The sequence below is a fragment of the Trachurus trachurus genome (assembly GCF_905171665.1).
Source record: "Trachurus trachurus genome assembly, chromosome: 9".
Lineage (NCBI taxonomy): Eukaryota > Metazoa > Chordata > Actinopteri > Carangiformes > Carangidae > Trachurus > Trachurus trachurus.
In genome coordinates, this window is record NC_139895.1 from 31,400,767 (window position 1) to 31,422,078 (window position 21,312).

At 41.8% G+C, this 21,312-nt stretch overlaps 1 protein-coding gene across 1 annotated transcript; it reads right to left on the minus strand.

The window, feature by feature from the left end:
• Positions 1-1,882: 1,882 nt before the first annotated feature.
• Positions 1,883-20,451, minus strand: rasal1 (RAS protein activator like 1; the record flags this gene model as incomplete). Its single annotated transcript, XM_083978188.1, has 21 exons — positions 1,883-2,031; positions 2,178-2,254; positions 2,488-2,620; positions 4,148-4,283; positions 4,947-5,084; positions 7,071-7,243; positions 7,889-8,033; positions 9,598-9,735; positions 9,917-10,109; positions 10,623-10,735; positions 10,994-11,058; positions 13,606-13,759; positions 13,957-14,074; positions 14,919-15,010; positions 15,246-15,386; positions 15,518-15,599; positions 16,185-16,314; positions 17,804-17,865; positions 18,204-18,317; positions 20,066-20,122; positions 20,387-20,451. The coding sequence occupies 21 exons, from the start codon at positions 20,449-20,451 to the stop codon at positions 1,883-1,885; spliced, it is 2,475 nt and encodes an 824-aa protein (XP_083834314.1).
• Positions 20,452-21,312: the final 861 nt, after the last annotated feature.

Consider the following 21,312-nt stretch of genomic DNA (forward strand, 5'->3'; position numbering starts at 1 on the left):
TAACATTAGATTCTAACTCCTGTTGGTTTGTGTAGTCTGGGGTTACGCTGGTTTGATTCAATTATTCATTTGAACAAAGGCGTGGTGTGGTAACCATGACACTGCGACTGCTCTGGGATCTGTCAAACACGTAATGACATTTCCTGTAATATCATGAAATGACTCAGACCTTCCACTTTAAAACTAACCAAGAGTGGTATGGGGATAATGTAGAAAATGAGATACTTAGTATTAATAATTCCTGCTCTTGATTCAACCCAGGTTAACCAGAATGGAAAAGCAATTACCGCATGTATTGTGCAGGTTCATTCATTTTTCTGGGGCACAAATTTGACAGTAGACATGTACGCTGAAATAAGAGTTTACTGAATGATGCAGCTCTGTTTCATTCACAGTAACAATCGACTTGAAACGATCCATCATGGTGCATTTGCAAAATAAAGTACAGGCAGTGTGTTTTTCTAGTTTCTTGTCATAATAAGAGCCCTCATTCAGGGTTTATAAAGTTCACAAATAACAGCTGATGTGTACTCTAGTTTTGAAAAGACTGAAGTGGCAAATCAATAATAACCAATTCTGGAAAGCAGCAAATACAAAAACACTTAGGAAATAACTCTGTGTCAATGTAGCCTGTTCATTGTCGTGTCTGGCAAGTCGGCTGTAGTTCAGGTAAGGAGGGAATGTTCGCCCCATTCAGCTGGACCAGAATAAAAACCTGAAGCGCTCCAGAGGCAGGATGGCATGCCGAGGCTATCTGAAAGATCTCAGATCTGATCGCCATTACACTCAGTGACCTTCTGTTTCAGCGAAAGACACTGAACACGACTCCCTCTATAGGAAATGGCTTTACAACATGATCGTGTAGCGCTCTGTGTGTCTCGCTGGTATAGAAAATGGATTTTAAAAATCGACTTTTTTCATTCTCTAAAGACAAATTTGGCATCTCAAACACATCCTGACGTGTGTGAGCCAAAAGTAGTGGCACCAAAATCTCATCAAAAATGTAAACTCATCAAATGGGCGTGTCTCTACTGTCTTATATTGAAGACTGAACCTTTACATGTACGGATGGGACATCATATTTTCAAACAGGTAAATATTACCTATATGACTTTAGGAATGGCTACATCAAATGAAAATTACATCAGAACTGAACATTGAAGTTGACTGGCCATAGCACCAAACAAAAGCACATTGTTTTGTATCAAGGGACCAAAGCAACACTTAAAAATAATATTCATTTTTGCTCACGGCACAGGCATCGACACTGTGGCATGTGCACCAGCATTTCATAAACTCATGGTGGAATGACCTATAATGTTAATGTCACTGCTACATTACGGTCACGGTGATAAATTACCTCAATAAAATACAAAACGTTGAAAAAAGCAATATCAAAACACCTTACATTCGGGTACTGTAGATGACACTACAAGCTCTTTGCATAAAAATGTGTGACCAAGGTCCCTTATAGTTTCTCAAAATATATAAAACGCTTCTTTTCACATTTCACAACAAGTGGATGCAGGCCATGCAACAGATTGCTTGTTATCTACATAAAAAATATAAAATCAGATCATGCTTTTAAAAGTCCCTCGGCCCCCCCTTTTATCGTCAAGTATCATAATCTCTCCCCGGCGCTCGTTGAAGTCAGTGGCACTCAGAGAATACGCAAAGATTTGAAGTGGCAGAATTCCCTGTGCTCTTTACAGCAGGGAATGGACTAAAAGGCAGGAGGGAGCTTGTACCCTGTGGCCACTTTTCCCCCTGACTTATCACCAGAGTGAAAATCTGATGCTCACTCGTGTTGGTACAGGATGCTGCCCCCACCAACCCCCAAAACTCCCTTCAGGCATTAGTGGATCCTAGTGCATGACGGAGTCTAGGGATTCAGGATGACACCGGCGGCGTCCTCCTTTTCTCTGCACTGGAAGGTGGCGTGAGCCTGCTCCAGATCCTCGATGACGGCCAGCAGCCGAGCAGCGACACCCTGACCTGGCTTCAGAGGCTCGACGTTGCATTCTGCACCATCTGTGAGACAGACAGGGGAAGTGTGTGGCGCTATCAAACAAAATATATGTAACCATGACGATAACACAAGGACATCCTTCACACACCTTCAAGAAAATTAATGTACAGTGAGTGTAGACGGCGCGGCAGCTGAGCTGCAGCCTCACCTGGCCGAATGTCAGAGCTGATCTTTTCTTTATTGCTCGATGACTGATCAGCGTCTGCCACCTCCAGATATTTTTTCCTACGGCATCAGTCAGAGACATCAATCATATCATCACTCACCATTTTTGCCAAAAGCTGCTTTTCTCACAGGCTGACAGTCCAACATTTGATTGTACTGTCAAGAAGCATCAGTATTATCAGCAGCAGTAGAGAGCAGCAGCAACAGAGCAGTGTTTAGCCTTCCCGTGTTACAACATAGCCCTCTAGTGTCCAGTAACTGAACAGCACCCAGGCTGTGTCTTCTATACTGACCTGAGTTTGTCTCGTCCCTGGAGAAGCTGCTTGTATATGGTCTGAGTCTCAACGTCAGGATCCAGTGGATCGCTCCAGTCCCCCAGAGTCACAGCTGAGTGTGTTCGACTGCAGCCTGTAACTAAGAACCAACCTTAGATTTAACACAGACATCCTCATAGTAGCACAAGTCTGCAAACAGCCCCAGTGGTAAATAATGACTGATAAAATTATTCTGTTGGTTAGAATTATGAAAAAAAAAAAACAAGAAATAAAATCATGCAGCTTTCAGACAGTAACTAAACATAATTGGACACTTTAAAGCAGAAGTAAGCGGAATGTTTGTGTTAATATAAGTCTTAAATAGTTCTATCTTCCGACAGCAATCACTTACATAGAGTGTTTGGTCTGAAACACGGGTCTGTCAGTCACTCTGCTCTGCTGTAAGCCAAGGAGAAAACTTTCCTTGTATCCTACAACCTTTATCCAATGAGGAGAGAGAACGGCATAAAGGGTCAGTCCTCTCTGTGTGTGCAGCCAAGGGATGCGCGTGAATGTGGTGACGTAGGGACGAGGGCAGGGACTGCTAACTCCATCGGCTGACAAGAAGTTAGCCAAAACGACCGGATCGCTTACTTCTGCTTTAAAGCCCCAGTATGTAACTTATTTGGCTTTTTATTAGCAAAAATCAAATATGTCTTTCCTAAATACGTATTTCACTGAAGTGGAATCACACCCGCATACAAATGAAAGCTTTCTCGTACCTTAGAATGAGTTGTTACAAGTCGTTACAAATACATAAGTGGGCGACGCACCGAACCGAGGCGGCCATGTTGCATCGCCATCTTTTACGTTCAGTGGCAGCATGACCGTAGGTAACCACGGAAACTCAGCGGAGCTGTCGGCTCGGGGAGAAAGTTTTCCAGGTAGCGCCTGTTAAAACTGTCACCACTGTGTAGTGTGAGGAAGGACGGAGGCACTGATGTTGCATTCAGGTGCAGTCAGGCAGACGGCCGTCGGCAAACCAACCGGATGTCATTTTATTGGACGAGAGAAGGACGGTAAAACGTGGGTCAGGTAAACAATACGACATCACCATGACAACATATTGTCACGCCTGTATTGTTTTGCCTCGTGCTGGCGGACCACTTGTTTACATAGACGCTTGTTTATCCTGTTACATGCAGCGTCTGTTGTCTGTCTGACGCCCGATTTCAGGTGAATGCAACATCAAGAATACGTTCTGATATGCAACCGCACTGCTAGATGGGGGGAATTCCTACATATTATACCTTTAAATCACATTATGATTCTTTGGGCTCGTACTCCACTGAAGCAACAGAGACATGGCAGCTACAAATGGAGGGTTTAGTCATTAAATATGGATCGCCATGGAGCTCACTCTCTCTCCAAAGCAAGCTACAACAAGTTAGTCATCCAGGAGTGAGAAAATGTGAACAAGATGTAAACCTGCATGTTCACAGAAAACACAGCTCATGCTCTAGAACGCTTTCAACTTACAACCAACCCTCTGGCAGCGTTGTGATTATAAATCTAAGCAGCATTTTCAAATCCACAAACAGCACAATAAAAACTGGTTAGATGGTTACAGCATATTCCCAGTCCCCATAGAGAGATTTTAAAGTTTCTGCAGCGTCAGTGGTAATAAAAACAGGATTACCAGGGCGGTCTGCCTGCAGGCAGCAGGTCCACTTGCCACTGCGATGAGCCCCTGGGTGGAAAGAGGGCAGCATGCGCTCATTGTAGATGCTGACTTTCCTGATGGCTGACAGCCACTGGTTCAGCTCATTAACGTTCTGTATAGAAGGGGAAAAGATGAATTTAATGGTCCCTCAAAGTCATATTGGAATCAAAGCAGGGGAAAACACCATTTAAATGAAAAATAAAACAATTCCTTTTCACAGAAGACAAATGTCACCACTTTATTTTTTAATCATACACTGCAAAAACTCAAAATCTTTCCTTATTTCTTATTTCTTGTCAAAATGTCTCATTTCTAGTCTAAACTAATTGCTTTCCACTTAAAATAAGACTCACCACCTAAAAATGAATTTGTTTTTAGATAATTTTCACTTACAAATAAGTAGAAAAATCTGCCAGTGAAAGCAGGTTTTTTGTGTTTTTAATAAGAGAGAAAAACTTGCTCTACTATCAAAATGTTCTACTTATTTCAAGTGAAAATATGCTTGAAATAAGTAAAAAAGTGTCTAAAAACAAGTTACTTTTTAATGTGAGGAGTCTCATTTTAAGTAGAATTGGATTTGTTTTGACTAGAAATTAGAATTTGACTAAAAATAAGACAAATATTCTTGGTAATATTTTGAGTTTTTGCAGTGTAACTCTAATCTAAAAACTGTCACCAAAACAAAGTAACAAGGAAATGTCACTTTGCCACATTTTTTGTAGCAAACTGGAAAAGGTGTTTGGTGACTGCCTGATGTCAGTACCAATGAATGCACCTTGCACTGGATGTACATGGTGTGTAGCTGTCCGTCGTTGTCCTGGGTGATGACCTGCATTACATTCTGCTGCTGAAAGGCATTTTCATCCACCCTCTCCACGGCACACACACACTGAATAGGGATTGAAGAGCGCACCTGCAACAATTGAGCCACAAACCACAGAACCAATTAACCACAAGTATGTTCAGGCCGGTAATGATGGCTCATGCTTTTTTGCCTCGGGGCAGTTTGAACTGAGGTCTAAGTGAGATAAAAGTGACATTTGATCAAAGGGCAAATTACTGGAGCGGCGTCTGATACTGAAATACTTTTCACACATTAGGGCAAAGGGAGGAACACTGTGAGACGAGGAGGAAGCGAAGATGAGATCAGCATGGCAGCGAGGCCACTTTAAAGTGTAAATCAGCCACTTCCAATGGGAGCTCGCTTCACTGAGACAGGAGTGCTCCCAACATGGAGGAAAGGGGCCAGGACATTGTCTGCAATCTGATTTGCAATGTTAGCATGAATATCCACAGCCTTCAATTAACCCTCTCCTTTATTCCAGTCGCACAATGCAGAGACCGGCTCAAAGAGGGAGCCTTTTACTGTGCTAGAGAAGCCTGCTCCCCTCTCTCTCTCCCTCTCTCTGAATCTCTGGCTGGTGAATGAGAGGAGATCATTATCACAAGGCTAGGCACCACATGGTAATAACACTAATGATGTTCTCACAAGGAGATCAACACAAATACATTAAAGCGAGCTCGGGGATGGCTGAAATGTTTCCTCTTTTTATGAGCCAACGTGATGAACGTGCTTTGAAAGGGCAGACACGGTGACTGATTCATCATCACAAGACCTATCAGCTTCAAATTATGGATCAGTCACTTTCACATGACTTTGACTGAAATTTAATCATCTCTTTTTGGCCTTAACGTTAAGACAAAGAAAATAAGTTAGTATGTCGCAGCAGAAACACTACCTGGCAAAATAGCATGTCGGGGCGCTGTATAGCTCAGTGGGTTGAGATGGCACCCCATATACAGAGGCTACAGTCCTTGCTGCAGCCGGCCCCGGTTCGAATCCCGAATCTGGTGGCCCCTTTGCTGCATGTCATTCCCCCTCTCCCTGTCTCTCTCAACTATCCTATAAGGTGAGACACTACAGGCAAAAACACTGTTTTTTCATGCACTGATCAATTTTAAGATTTTGGGCTATTTTTTTTTCTTAACATGTATTCTTTCAGAAAACTTGAAAGAAATTGTAGAAAATCCACATTAAAGTGGTTATTTTAGCTGATTTTGTCTCTTTCATCAGTAGATTTCTCCTAAATTTACCAAAAGTTAACAGCTACCGTGACATACTGTGCTGTACTTGTTGTCTGACCCATGTCATGTCAGGTATCATTGTAAAGCTCTCTCTCTCCTGAACAATTATGTAGGCTTTTCATCAGCAATCAATCGTAAAAGTATGATTTACATTAACAATCTATGGAATTTTACAGTACAAGTCTTTAAAGGCCGTTTTCTCAAAATGAGTTTTTCCTCAGACTCTGAGCCTGAAATCTCCACTTCAGCAGCACTTACAGACACCAAACCTTCCAGTTGTATTCCTGTCTTCTGAAGGTTTTTATAGAGGGGATTGGTGATATATCATTCACAGCCTGGTTCATACAATATTTTATTCCTAAAAACAGGGCGAAATTTGATTTTTTTTAGGGCTGGTGACAGTATTTTCTCATTTACAGAGCGATGAAAAGAGATATCCAAAATGCCCTCTGTAAAAACTTAGACTCTAATATGTCAACAAAATAAAACAAGAATTTTGAAAGTAGCTTTATCCAGTGTTCAGATTTCGGTTCTGGAAATGTACGAAAATTAGCGCATATTTCATTAGATATTGCTCATTTATTTAAACATAAAATTTGACAAAACTTGTAATACAAAAAATATTTGTCTTAATGTAAGTGATAAACTTGGGAAGTTTCATGGTGATATGTGTTAGTTAAAATTTTTTACCCTATTCACCTGTAGTGTCTCCCCAAAAGCCCAAAAAATATATATATATATATATATAAAAAAAAAAAAAATAGCATGTCAACACATATTGGTGGAATATGGCGTCTACCGCTTTGGTACCAACCTGCCAATCAGGGGTCTTGGCGTAAGACAGTGTCTCGCTGGTTAACCAGAAGTAGCGTTTCTTGAAGGCGAAGCGGGACAAGAGTTGGGGTCCCTCTGCTTTGTGTTTGTGGAGGTATCCCTCTTTCACTGTGACAGAGGGCATGAACACGGCCCTCTGAGGCACCTCAGACACTGCAGGGAGAACAGGAAAAGAGCTGGATTTGTAATGGCATGTTCATCCATATAGACACAAGGTGGTGCTGTGAGAATAAGCAAATAGAGCGCATTGAGTGGTTTAACTACAGTCTACATGTCTTTATTTTCAGCACTTTTTTATTGATGGCACCTCAGCCCCCCCACCTTCCCTTTCCATCAGCATGTAAAGGACAGCTTCAAAGAGGCATAACAAGCATCCACTTCTGTCCAACAAATCCACCCTAAGAGCATTAAATGTCAAACTGGCCTTTAAGAAAAAAAGAGTGGGTGTGATGTGCAGATGGAGGCCGAAACATGATCTGTCAGAGGGGGAAGATGTTTCACAACAAGAGCCTCGCTGACACATGACGGTAAGAAAGCAGCCAAGACAAGTTGGCTAACCAGTGTGGCGTGTACTGTAGCTTCTCACTCCAGCTCCTCGCCAGCTCATTAACCATGTCATTTCTTTACGAAACTTCAAGCTACTTATGAATATTTCACCACCATATTGTTTCACATAATCCTGATATCAGCTGGAAGCCGCTAGCAGCTGGCCTGCAGCTGATTAGCTCAACAGCTTGACCTCTGCGCTCTCCTTTTGATTACAAGTTCAGCGGTTGTGTTCACTGTTATCAGCCTTACCGATGTCATGATCTATGTCGATCAACTTGTCCAGGAAGTCTTTCACCGAGGCAACGCTGCGAAGGATGATGGGATGAAGAGGCGCCATCCACTGCTCCTTCCCGTGACCCAGCTGAAGGCCCAGGTTGCCCACGCTTTGTAACGCCTGCCAGCCGCAAGAAAAGACACAACAAGCACTCAGCAGCCCGCATCTTCAGCAACATCAACTCCCTGGCAACTGACAGAACTCAGTGTGAGTGACTGCATATCTCAAAGTCAGAGATCAAAGGGGTCCCTGAGGCCAAGCATGCTGTGAGGCCCTTTGTCCGGCCCACACCTGGCCTAGGGTGAGGAGGAAGTCCCTCTCAACACCCCTCTCTGATGCTCGGCTTTGAACCGCGGGCCGGTCGCAGCACACACAAAGGTAAAAATAGCCTGTTCCCTCTCTCTGTAGAGGACCCATGGCAACAGCACTTCAGCACCATGGACAGCAACCACAGAAGCAACACGTGGGAGAGGAACAAGGTTTTTTACTTTACTTCCAATTTGTGACCTTGACACCCCGCGTGGCATCGAGGTTGTTTTCTACAGTTTTGGTCATTACCTGCGTGAGGCCTTTCTCGTCAGAAACGAGGAAATGTTTTTTTCAGTGTCTTCCCTTTGCAATTCGATCCCCCTCCAGTCGTAACAGGATTTTTCAGCGCGTGATAATGTGAGACAGTCTTGTTCAGGTGTTGTTGAGGTAAGGTAAAAAACCACTGCACACGGAAATGGCTGCAGACAAATTTGCCATCAAAGAATGACTGGATCGCCATTGCCAACGAAATACAGTGCATGGAAAAACTGACCTTCATCCTGAGACTACGAGCTGAACAGTTTACTAAGTACTGGGAAAAGTGGACTTCATATTCTTTAACGTGTAACTCAGTGGTTCCCAACCTTTTCTGGCTTGTGACCCCATTTTGACATCACAAATTTCTGGCGACCCCGTCAATCAAGCTGCACCAGCTCAGATCTTTTTATATTATGCTGCATTTTATTTGAACTCGATTTAAATTTGAGCAAGTGAAAGTATAGAATACAGTTGTTTAGGATTATGTGTGGTGTTTTTAATCATATTTTTTTTTAAGAATAATAAAAAATATTTTATCAGTAATATTTTTGATCAATTACTGGACATTTCGGCGACCCCATTTGAATTCCAGGTGACCCCACATGGGGTCCCGACCCCATGGTTGAAAAACACTGGTGTAACTCATTGTCTGTGTGAATGATAACCCCATTTTGCTCTAATGTATGGCCTATGTCACCCTTGTCAACCTGTCTGTTCTATATGATTTTTGTTCTTTCTCTGTTTTATGTTTCCTTGTTTGTCCTTTATTGTTGAAAAAAGAACTGAAAACGTAATAAAAAGAAAGTTTCCAAAAAAAAAAAAACACTGCACTGCACTTGGCGTAGTAAGTAAAACAATCCATTGTAAGGAGTGCTGTTCTGTTTGTGACCTTGAGCTGAGTTGCTGCTGCAGTATAAACACCGTATACTGCTTCCTGCTTCATATTTATTCGTTGCACATGACAATAAGGAAAAAATTCCTCACTGCTGGCAAACATGTAGCATCAAATTCAGTTTCTTTCACCTCTATGCTGTTTGCTTTTCTTCCACTTGGTAACTGTGATGTTTGGATAATATGAATAAATTATTCATAGCAGTGTCTGTGTTGTGCATCGTACCTTGGCCAGTAGTAACAGTGTTCTGCTTGTGCGCGTGTCAGCGTGCTGGTCTCTCAGCTGGAACAGTTTAGGTGTGAGGATAGCAGGAGCAAAAAAACGCAGGAAGAAGAATCCACTGATGGCCAGATACTTCACATCCTGTAAAAATGGGTGTGGATTTGGCATGAAAGTGGTAGCTGAATAAGCAACAGGCAAAGGTAATGTAAAACATATTTTGAATTTAAAATATGCAAGACTTACAAATGAGTACAAATATATTGCTAGGTCTAGAAAAGGTGTTTCCGGCCTCTCGTCTCATGGTGTTTTGCTCTGGACTGACCTCATTCTCAGGTTCAGCAAACTGTTCCTCCACTCTCTTGTGCAGCTGTTTGAAGGCCACTCTCATGACGGGAGGACACTGATCGACTGAGCCCACAATTGATTCAATGATACTGGTTAAGTAGCACTGCAGCATTTCCACACTGCTGTCCCGTACCTCTGCCTCTGAAACTGCACCCTTGAATGAAATTCGCCTTTGGAGAGACAAAGAAAGATATGACTGCAATCATTGAATCGCTATGTCAGTGCACAAAGTATCAGCCATGTTGTGGAGAGGCTCAACACGGATACAGAGTCCTGAATACACAGATTGGAGAGAAAACTAATAAGGTGATGGCAGCCAGATGTTTGGCAGATGTAGAGGATGTTAGATCGTGGATCTCCCTCCATGTCAAAGACATCTCAGGGGGCTCATGGCAGTTGCCAAGCAACAGCCTTCCCCCTTTTTACGCTGTTTTTTTTCTTTTCTTTTTTTCATTTTCTCACAGTGATGATGTCTTCCTCTCAGGGGAGAAGCGTAGAGGAAGCAGGCAGTCTCCTGTGGTAGCGTTTCCATTTTACAATTTCATCACATAGGATTGTGAACTACACAGGTAAACCTCTAACCTCACATCACCATGTGTCATATGTGACTGAAGACAAGCGTCAGATCTGGGTTAGTCAGAACATAATGGTGGTGCTGTGAGCTCCATGAGGATCTGTTTTACCTTGTGCGGTTCAGGTCGATCTTACACGGATCCAGCTCAATGTATTTCTTCTCATCAAAGATGCGGTTGATGATGGGCTTTAGCACCTCGTGCAGATACAGCATGCCGACAGCCTGACAGCAACACAAGACCACATGTTGAAGATATCTCACTTGCATCCATACGACAGACTATTTTCTAAACGTGTGAATTTGTGTTGTGAAAACAGTAAGCAAGGTACAGCGTGATGTAACATCCATATGTCAGTGTGTTCAGGAAGAAAAAGATTTAGCTAAATGTTAGAAAAAATATCTTATCAGTCTTTCGCTCACAGCAGAGGCAGAAGCTTGCTTTCATATTGTTATAAAATAAAAGAAGATACATCAGCGCACCTTCATGAACTGTTCCATGGCCTTGGAGGCAAGTGAGTTAGAGCGGAATAAAGTGTTGGGATCAGCTGTGACAGCAAAACACAAAAGAAACTGATCAGGTTTACAGCAAATTATAACAGTTTGACCAAATATACAGTACATCTTTCTGTATAATACCACATATACATGCAGCAGCTTAGATCTTAGGGAGATATGGATATTTGCAAGTTAAAGAAAAATATGCAGCGTCTTTCAACTCTGTCTGTTCTACTTGACTTGATTTAAAGGTACATTGTGTAGGAATTACTCCCATCTAACGTTGTAGTTGTATATCGCAAGCAACTCAATCGTATTTTTCATGCTGCATTCACGTGAAATTGGGCAGACGGCAGACGGACGACAGCCGCTGCACGTAACGGCATAAACAAGCCTCTATGTAAACAAGTGGTCCGTCAGCACGAGGCAAAACAATACACGTGACAATATGTTGTCATGGCGATGTCGTATTGTTTACCTGACCTACGTTTTACAGGCTTTCTCTACACATGTGACTAAAATGACATCTGGTTTGCTACTGACAGCCGTCTGCCCGACCGCACGTGAATGCAGCATCAGTGTAACGCTCCATTCCTCCTCACTGCGTTACCGCGGTGATTACTGATTAATGAAAAACATACTTTTGAACGAAATAATCGATTTTCATGAATAGATAACAGGAGAAGTTACACGTTACATGTCCCTTTAAAGAGAAAAGGCTCTTTTCATGCAACGTGACATAAATTAAGTACTAAGTACACTACATCAGCATTTTCCATATTACAGAGTATACGAGGGGTTAAAAGGTGCTGAACATGAAGCATCATGTCCCTGCTTTGACTGTCATTCTCTAACGGCATCCCTCGTCATTTCCTGCTACTGTTTTCTGTCTAACAAAGGCAATCAATAAATGTCTAAAACAGACAGTGAGTTTGACATATGTTAAGAGAGAAGCAGGAGAGGGATTCCACTCAACAATCTAACAAAGCTGCTTTCACCAAGACCCTCATCAGGCACATAATCATGCTTGATGAAAATCTCTGAGATTCAAACAATGCCTCATTAAATTCACAGGAAGCCATTAATACAGTGTGTGGATGCTTTGTCTGTTTCTGACCTCTGTCCAGGCTTCTGGGCCAAAGCACAATGCAAATGTTTTTGGATGTGTGTGAACTGATCAGCTCAAAGCCACAAAGGGTAAAATGACCTTACTGCATCAACACTTAAATCATTCAAGGTGGCAATGCTAAAATATCCATGGTAACAGGGCTGGGATTCAAGGTAAAATGCTCTATGTGTCTTATGATGGTGAGGACCTATGGGAAACCAGTTTTCATTGCAACCCGGGGGCAGTACAGTGCATTTTCCTTCCCTTACCCCTGTGCACAACTTTAATGTCTGGCTGCTCTCGGCATCTATTCTAGATCAAGCAGTTACCGTTATAGGATCGTGTGGAGTTGCTATGGAAACTTAGGCACTATGCTTATTATCTCAAATACACCAACAGAACCCAAAGACCAGAGCACAACTCTGTGTAATTTATCATGGGAACGTGTTGCGGAGGCAAATATGTGACTAATCCAGACCACAGAGGAGCCATGACAAGACTGCAGGGTGAGGAAATAATTGGCATCGGGGTAGTAAATATAGTGCTGGTAGGCTTTAAATGCCCACACATAGACCATGGCGATCAGAGACCTTAATGTCATTTCAGAGACAAATAGCTGTAGCCCTGAGAGGAGCTCTCCAGCGTGGAGCAATTACAGCAAACTGGCATGTCCCAAACTCTGACTAACACAAATACTGACTAAAGGAGATAAATATAGATCTTTTGCCCACTGCGTATTGTGTGATCACAATCGTCACACATATGTAGGCATTGATTCATCTATCCTCTATCTATTCCGTCAAGTGAGTACACATAATAAATGCAATGCAGCTGATAAATTCTGTAATCCAGTATCTGAACTGTTAGTTAAAGCCCCAGTATGTAACTTATTTGGCTTTTTATTACCAAAAACCAAATATTGCTTTCATAAGTACGTATTTCACTTAGGTGGAATCACACCCGCATATAAATGAAAGCTTTCTCGTACCTTAGAATGAGTTGTTACAAGTCGTTACAAATACATAAGTGGGCGACGCACCGAACCGAGGCGGCCATGTTGCATCGCCATTTTTTACGTTCAGTGGCAGCGTGACCGTAGGTAACCACGGAAACTTCACCGGAGCTGTCGGCTCGGGGAGAAAGTTGAGTAGTGCCTGTTAAAACTGTCACCACTGTGTAGTGTGAGGAAGGACGGAGGCACTGATGTTGCATTCAGGTGCAGTCAGGCAGACGGCCGTCGGCAAACCAACCGGATGTCATTTTATGTCCATGTCTGTATTGTTTTGCCTCGTGCTGGCGGACCACTTGTTTACATAGAGGCTTGTTTTTCCTGTTACATGCAGCGTCTGTTGTCTGTCTGACGTCTGCCCGATTTCACGTGAATGCAACATCGAGAATACGTTCCGATATGCAACGGCACCGCTAGATGGGGGTAATTCCTACATATTATACATTTAAGGCTAGTTTTGAATTGTCCCTTTAATCTTACTGGTGTGATTGACCTCCCGGGTGTTCAGGTAATCAAGGAAGGGCACCACCAGGCCCTGGCCCAGGTAGATCTTCACCAGGGTCATGGCCACATCTTGACGGCTCTCAACAGTGGTCACCTCCTCCAGCATGGTCAGAGCGCTGCTGTCCTCCACCTGGAGAGAGGACCACTCAGGTTATTTGCAGAATAGAGAAAGTATGTGGTCAAGAAGGCAGATAATTTGTGTCACTAGAAGGTTAACAGACAGAGGTCAAGATTGCTGTTGATTCTGTTGACATACGGTACATTCAGCACCTTTACAGTGCATTATTAATGGCAGAGGTGGGCACATGGAGGAGTTCTGATGCTGACCTCTGCAGGGGAGATGACTGACTCAACCAGAAGGTCAATGAGAGGCTGGTAGTACACAGATGGCAGAATCCGATCCTCCACCAAACGCACTTTCAGACGCAGGGCTCCCAGCTTGCCACTGAGAGCAGAGAAAAATACCAGAAAATCTCAGAAAGAAGGTTTTTCAGCACACTTTGATCTTCTGCTGCGGCAAGTCTCCTGGAACATAGTGTCTGACAGCACCCAGAACATTTATAATGCAAATAAAAAGAAAAATTTGATTTCCCATGGCTTTGTTTACAAGATAATTTGCTGTGTTCCATGAAGAGAAAATTAGAAATAAAAGAGGGTGAAAACTGATTAGATGATTAAAGTGCAATTGCATCTAAATGAATCTCATTTAAGCTATCTGATAAGATGTATATACAAAGTGAAACACTGATAATACCAGATCAAATGTAATTAAATGTCAGATTTAAAATGACCGTAGTCCTTAAGATAAAAAACAAAGGACTATGTTGACACTTCCCTCCCAAACCATCAATTGTAACCAAAAGGAGGAGGATTTTTCACCATAATGTCTCTTTTTTGTGAAAGTAGGTCTCTACCTATTTCAATCCAGCAGCCTGCAGCCCTCTATGAAAACACTAACTGCGAGTCATTTCCTAATGAGCTTCTGAGATTTGCTTTACTTTGACACCATCCTCTTGCAGTTCACTCAGTGCTCTTTGTTCTAAAATTATCTCAAGGAACAGATGCTGTCAGAGACCTGGCTATACACCTGTGAGTGTTCATTTAAATGCATGAACGAGAGAGTGGAGGGGAACAAATACTTAACTTGGACGCATTTAAAAAAGGAGACACACAGTGATTGGAACTCAGTTGGAATCTTGAGATGTATCCAAAAGCAAAACGCTTGCGTAAGTTAAACAAGCATCACAAACTTATCACGTTGTACAAATAATCACACCCATAATTCTCACCCAGCATCCACCTCATTGTTTCCCAAGGGTAGCAAACGAAACCAGCCCTCTAACAGAGGTGTCTTGTGCAAACAAGCAAACGGGATTTCCACCTGTGGAAAGAAAATAGCAAACAGGGACACAACATCACGCAAGAACAATAACTTATAAAGGAATCTGATGGTGGGAAATACTGTTGTCACTGTTTTTTCAAAGGCAATCATGCAATGAAATCTCTTATGCAATATTGTAAAAACTAAATTATTAATAATAATAATAATAATAATAATAATAATAATAATAATAATAATTTAAAAAAAATTATATATACATATATTGCAACCTCACCTTTCCCAAAAAGTCATTCTTTCCCACCATGTCCCAGTCCCAGACCTCCACAGTGGCAGTTCCCTCCTTACTCAGCTCCTCTGGATCCAGTTCCAGCTCCAGAGTCTCTCCCCAGTGAGGGAAACGGGTTTTCTTGATAATCTTAAACCCAGAATTCAGGATGGTAAGAATTCCACAAAGCACTTCTTGCACTGCTAGCAACATTAAACGAAGATGACAGACAAACCCACTGAAACCATTCCGTACTGTACATGCACGCACATAGAGCTCACCGAGGTCTCTGCACTGTGGTTGTTGAAAATAACTCTTGCAAACGGATCAGAGGTGCCAGAGATGTCTCTTGGAGCCAAGTCTCTGTGGACGTCACCGGAGCAAAAGACAACACAACTGATCAATATCCTTTAAAACGCTCAACAAATTCAGCAAATTAAATTAGTCAGCGAGCTGCTGCGAGGGAAAACAACCAAATCACTACTTCCCACTTGACCTTATTCTTTCAAAGTTAATTCACATTCATGAGAGCATGTTGGAATAACACAGTGTCAAGCCCTGATTGACATGCTCATTAGTGCCCTGCCTGAGAGGACGAGATTGTAGCCTGGGATGCACAGATGGGACAGTGAGTGGTGTGATAGTGGCGGTATGACTCAGGACGGGAGTGTGGAGGCCTGCAGGGCGATGGTGATAAGATTTCAGCTCAGAAATAATGACAGCACTGCCAGGTCTAAGCTGCAGAAACTTCACTTTAATCACCACTCTGATCGTCTTCAATCTGCACATAAAGATCATAGCATAATAATGTGTATGCTGCTTATCTAGTCTATTTAACCTCTGGTCAAACGCCTGCTTGGCTAATAAGGTCATCATCACTGTCCGCTGTTATCTCTACATGACATTGTTCTCAGCAGAGGTCAGATTTAAAGATCTTGATTGTTTTACCTGGCTTCTATGACTTGACATCGCAGGCTGATTTTCTCTGTGTCTTTCAGCAGCTCCAGACTCAGGTGGATCTCCCCCTGGACTTCTTCATCGGGGTTGACCCTGGTAAGGTTCAGCCAGCTGTCTAAACCTAAACCAAACCACACAATGAGATGTTATTGATCACAACAGCTGTCATTTACGTTTAAAGATCACATTCTTTAACTAAAACTAAAATTGATTGTTGTTTTTTTCATTGACCATTGAGAAACTGATAAACAAACGGACTACTCTTCTAAACAATATGAAGACCTAACTAAAAAAGAAATATCCTATGGCAGGAATTCATTTAGAGCTGAAACAATTAGTAGATTATGAAGATACATCAATCAATCAATCAAATTGTATTTATATAGAACCTTTCAAAGCTAATAAATGCAGTTCAAAGTGCTTTACATTTTGATTGAAAAAGTATATATATATAAGAGGTGAAACAAGAAGAATAACATGGAGACTAATGCAGGAAGATTAAAAACAATAATAAAATATAGCAATAGTAAAAAAATAACTACAATAAAATTTAATAAAATATAACAAAATAAAATGCAGGATAGAAATATAGGCCAAAATATATATACTGTACATATAAAAAAACATCACATTGAGACTTAGTCAATTCTACTGTATTTCTTCCCCCTAAATTCTGACATTGTTTTGTCTAATAATTAATGAATTGTCTTTACACATTTGAGTAAATCCAAATTTTGCGTGAAACCTCTCAAAAATGCTGACATGTACAAGGCAAGGTGAGGAAAACGCTTTAATATAGTTCTGATGTTTTAAAAAACTGTAAATTATGTGATTATATTATCTACATGCCCGATTCGATGTGCTCATCTTTCATTGTTTTAAAAAATCTAAGACACGAGCGAGGGCATAATGTCAAGGCCAGACTGTGAGAAGATTCCTGCGAGGGAGTAAGTGACTCAGTACCACTGCATGAATCACATGGGGTCGTGCCAGGTGGCTTTCAAGGGAGGCATCAGTATGCAGCAAACATACCCCCATAAACGCTTTGGGCAATTTAATAAAACTTACAGCAGCATCAAGCAATACCATATTTCACTTGTCCTCTGTTTGGCCGAGACAGCGAAGCCAAGAACCGGGGTTCACGCTGAGGTTAAACAATGTGTCTAATTTCTTGAACGTTGGAGCGTCTGTGAGTGAGCCAGACATTAAATGGTTTGTGGCCATTTGAAATGCATCGGTTGCTCTGCTCTCCTCATTTTACTGCACTGTGGGGTTTCCACACAAACAGATGGTTTATCACGCACAATGAAAAATTACCAGAGTTTATGCAGACAGGCACCAGGAGAGTCAGCATAATAACACCTACAGTATGTCGGTGTGAATGCTGATTTCACTGCTGCTGAGTTAGAGTCTACAGTACACAACAGACTCCAGGCAGACTGATAAATGTGGGCCAAATCAAAATGTGAGAGTAGAGTACACTAAGAAAAATCCCAGAGTTTCTGTCTAAACAAGAAAAAAAAACAACATCATGTCTCTTCAATCACTATAGACCTTTGACTCGGTCATGGGAATGCATTGCTGGTTTAACCTCTGAGCTGTGGTCATACCTTTAGCTTGGGATCCAATGGCTTCTTTGCTCAGAGTAATCTTTCCAATAACATCATCATGGCTGTAGAAAAAGATAAAACGAAGAGATGACGCAACTGAAAATAGGCTACTATCAATAGAGTGAAGACACGATTAGAAAACTGGTGGTCATGAGGGGAGGAGAGAAAAAAAAAACCTTTAATCACTCAATCTGGGCGACCATCTGTCTGATGATGTTTGTTTATTCAAAGCTTGGAGTTCTTTCCCAAAACATTTAAATTGTACATGAGGTTTTAAACCCAAATTTATAAATTCATGAACCAAGCTGAACAAACACCGATGGCACGGACAGAGCACCGTAGAATGACTGCCAACTAAGCTCCCCCGGTAAAGAGTATCAGCGTTAAATGACAATGTTACCCAATGGTGTCTTCATCCATGACATGAAAGGAGAGTGAATGGAAACCCATGGGGAGGTGCAGCGTGTACTCTTCACCCCAGAAAGGATTAAGGTTCTTCCACACGGTGGCAGTTCTGTAAAAGAGAGATTTTACATGATGGCATGGCTAACTAGACTTTACACAAAAACATGACACATGAATGTATGCAACAATAGAAAGCAGTTTACAGCACTACATGTCCTGACTTGCCCACGCATGGTAGATCATGTGATGTTCAAGTGATGTGCAAAATCTAGTGGGTTCAAGGGATCACAACATGATTAATGAAATACGTTTAACCCTCCTGTTGTCCTTCTGGGTCAAATTGACCCAATCTGTTCCCTTCCTCCATCCTTCCTTCTTTCCTTCCCTTTTCCCTTTATTCTTTCCACAATCCTTTTCCCTTCCTTCTTTCCCTTCTTCCTTCCTTCTTATTCCTTGAAAGAATCTGTTCTTTCCCTCCATCTTTCTTTCCTTCCCTTTTCCCTTCCTTCTTTCTACAATCCTTTTTGCCTCCCTCCCTCCCTTCCTTCCTTCCCTTCGTCCTTACTTCTTCCTTCTTTTTTGACCCAATCTGTTCCCTCTCTCCATCTATCTTTCCTTCCTTTTTCCCTTCCTTCTTTCCTTCAATCGTTCCCTTTGTCCTTCCTTCCTTCTTTCCCTTTGTCCTTCCTGCCTTCCTTCCTTCCTTCTATACCTTTATCCTTCCTTCCTTTCTTTCATCTATCCCTTGTCCTTCCTAACTTCCTTCCTTCCTTTCGTCCTTCCTTCCTTGACCCAGGAGGACAAGAGGAGGGTTTAAAAAAACAGTTCTGCTACACAAATTAAGATTTATCTATTCAATTCAAACAATTTACAAAAAAAAATCCCCTCTTTGGTGGATCTGCTCACAACTTAGGCTACTTACATTGCTTCATTGTCATATCTCCTATCAGGAATCAAAGCACCACATTAGGTTAAAAAGTTCCAACTTTAGCAGCAAAGCTTCTATAGGTTCCCGTTTTCTGGAGGCACATAAAGTTTCAGTTATGGTTAAGACTCCTATATGAGGAAATGTGTTCATAACAAGACCTGAATTCCTGTTTCAGTCTTACATTAGATTCCAAAGAGGTGCGTTTCTGTCTCTGTCAATGTAGTGCGCCCATTATTTCCCACCACAATCTACCAGCCACATCATCCATGAGCATCACACTCGAGGAGTCAGTTGGCAAGTAACAGTAAGTACAAGATAATTAGCACGAGTGTTGCAGTGAATCATTGTGCCGATTTCCCTCAACGTGTCAGATGGAACAATAGCCACTGAGTTCGCTGCATGTTCCTGATAGGGACAACAACAAACATTTATTTTACAGCGGTCTGGGTTATTGCCAGAGAGTGGCACTTAGAAATATTGTAATATAGGCTTCTGTGCTTGACAGTATAGGAGCTATTGAAATGAAGCACCTTTTATTTGAACACTTTGGAGGATGAGTAATTTCACTCTCATATGGAGAACACATTTTGTTCTCTTCAGCTTTCTCCTTGCTTACACCGGGAGCCCCCTGCAATAATTGATGCGCCCTCTCCATGGTTACCTGCGGGTGTTTTAAAGGCCAAACCAGTATCAGGTTCTCAGTGCTGAAGTTGCCATGCTGTGGGTACCACCACCGCCCTGATCACACACACTGATCCCCGGTTTACATGTCACAGTAGCGGAAGCACAGCAAGAAATATATACTAATGCAAATTAGCAACCATGTGATGAGGAACATCCAACATCCCCCAGCTGTGGCTTTGTATGTAAACTCTCATGAACACATTATGCACATCATCATATAGGCTCGGACTAATGGGGGAACTCACCTTGCCACAACTTCATTGTCAACTTTCACAATGCAGTATGGATCACTGGTCCCGGATCTTATGACAATGGGGTAAATATGACAGAAAGAGGAACAGTTAAGACAAGAGATTTGTCTGACTAACTTCTAATGTTCGGTTGTAAAAAAAAAAAAAAAAAAAAAAATGCCTATAGGCTATCACCTTATTCTTTTAAATTGACTAATTTACAGGATGAATGCAGGGTGAACTTTTTACGTATCTAACTAACCTGATAAGTAGGCTATATAGGCTGCTCAACAACGTCAAAAAGCTCTGCACGTGCCATTCACAAAATCTACTTACACGTCTTTGGCCGGGAGGTTCCTGCCCTCGACAATTCGAAAATAAAGAGATGTGTTTCTGGCCATTTTCAGTCGAGTGAGCTGTTAATCCAATTACTCCTATATGTTCCCATACGCGCTCTTAAATACTGCTCTTCCCCTCCGTAACTGACTTTTCTTCATTTCATGGCACCTTCAGCGCATGACGACGGCGCGCGGCTCACCAGTAGCGCGCGTGCATCCAGCCCAGTCTCAGCCCATAGACACCCAGTCAGTCAGCCCACAGCAGGTGAAACACGGAGCACCCGGCGTTAGTCCGCCCTATCCAGCCTGCCCTTCCTTTAAACGGGTCGAAGGGGAGAACCGTCAGACGGCTCCACTCTGAAATGCACACGACATCAATAGCCTAAATTTACATTCACAACAGGAACAAAACACTGTTTATCTTCATATCTGACATCCCTTTTTTTTTTTTTTTTTTTTTTCATTTTTTAACCAAACTGTTTGTCACAGACGTTATTCTCATTATCAATGCATTCGCTGTCGCATTCATTTAGCCTATAATAATACCCGTAAATGTAGCCTATTGTCACACCTGGTCCACTGGAGCGTCTCTTCTTTGACACAATAGCTACGCCACCTTGTGAGCACATTGCGTTAACTACACTACGGCGTTCATTTAGCCTACTTTGATGAGAAAATTATTATTTTTGGCTCCTTCTCTCACAATAATAAATTTAACATAATTAATCTCTTCATATTAGCTAGGTAGATTCCATAGGCCTATACATAAAGTCAAAATGTCCAAGGCAACCCCTTCCTTCCCATTATTTTTAATTGAATTAAAAATATATTTTGTCCTATGTTGAATCCAACAAAAAATGTCTATCAGCTATTGAATTTTATTCAAATTACATTCAGTGAACTTGTGTGCCATTTTAACTTGGC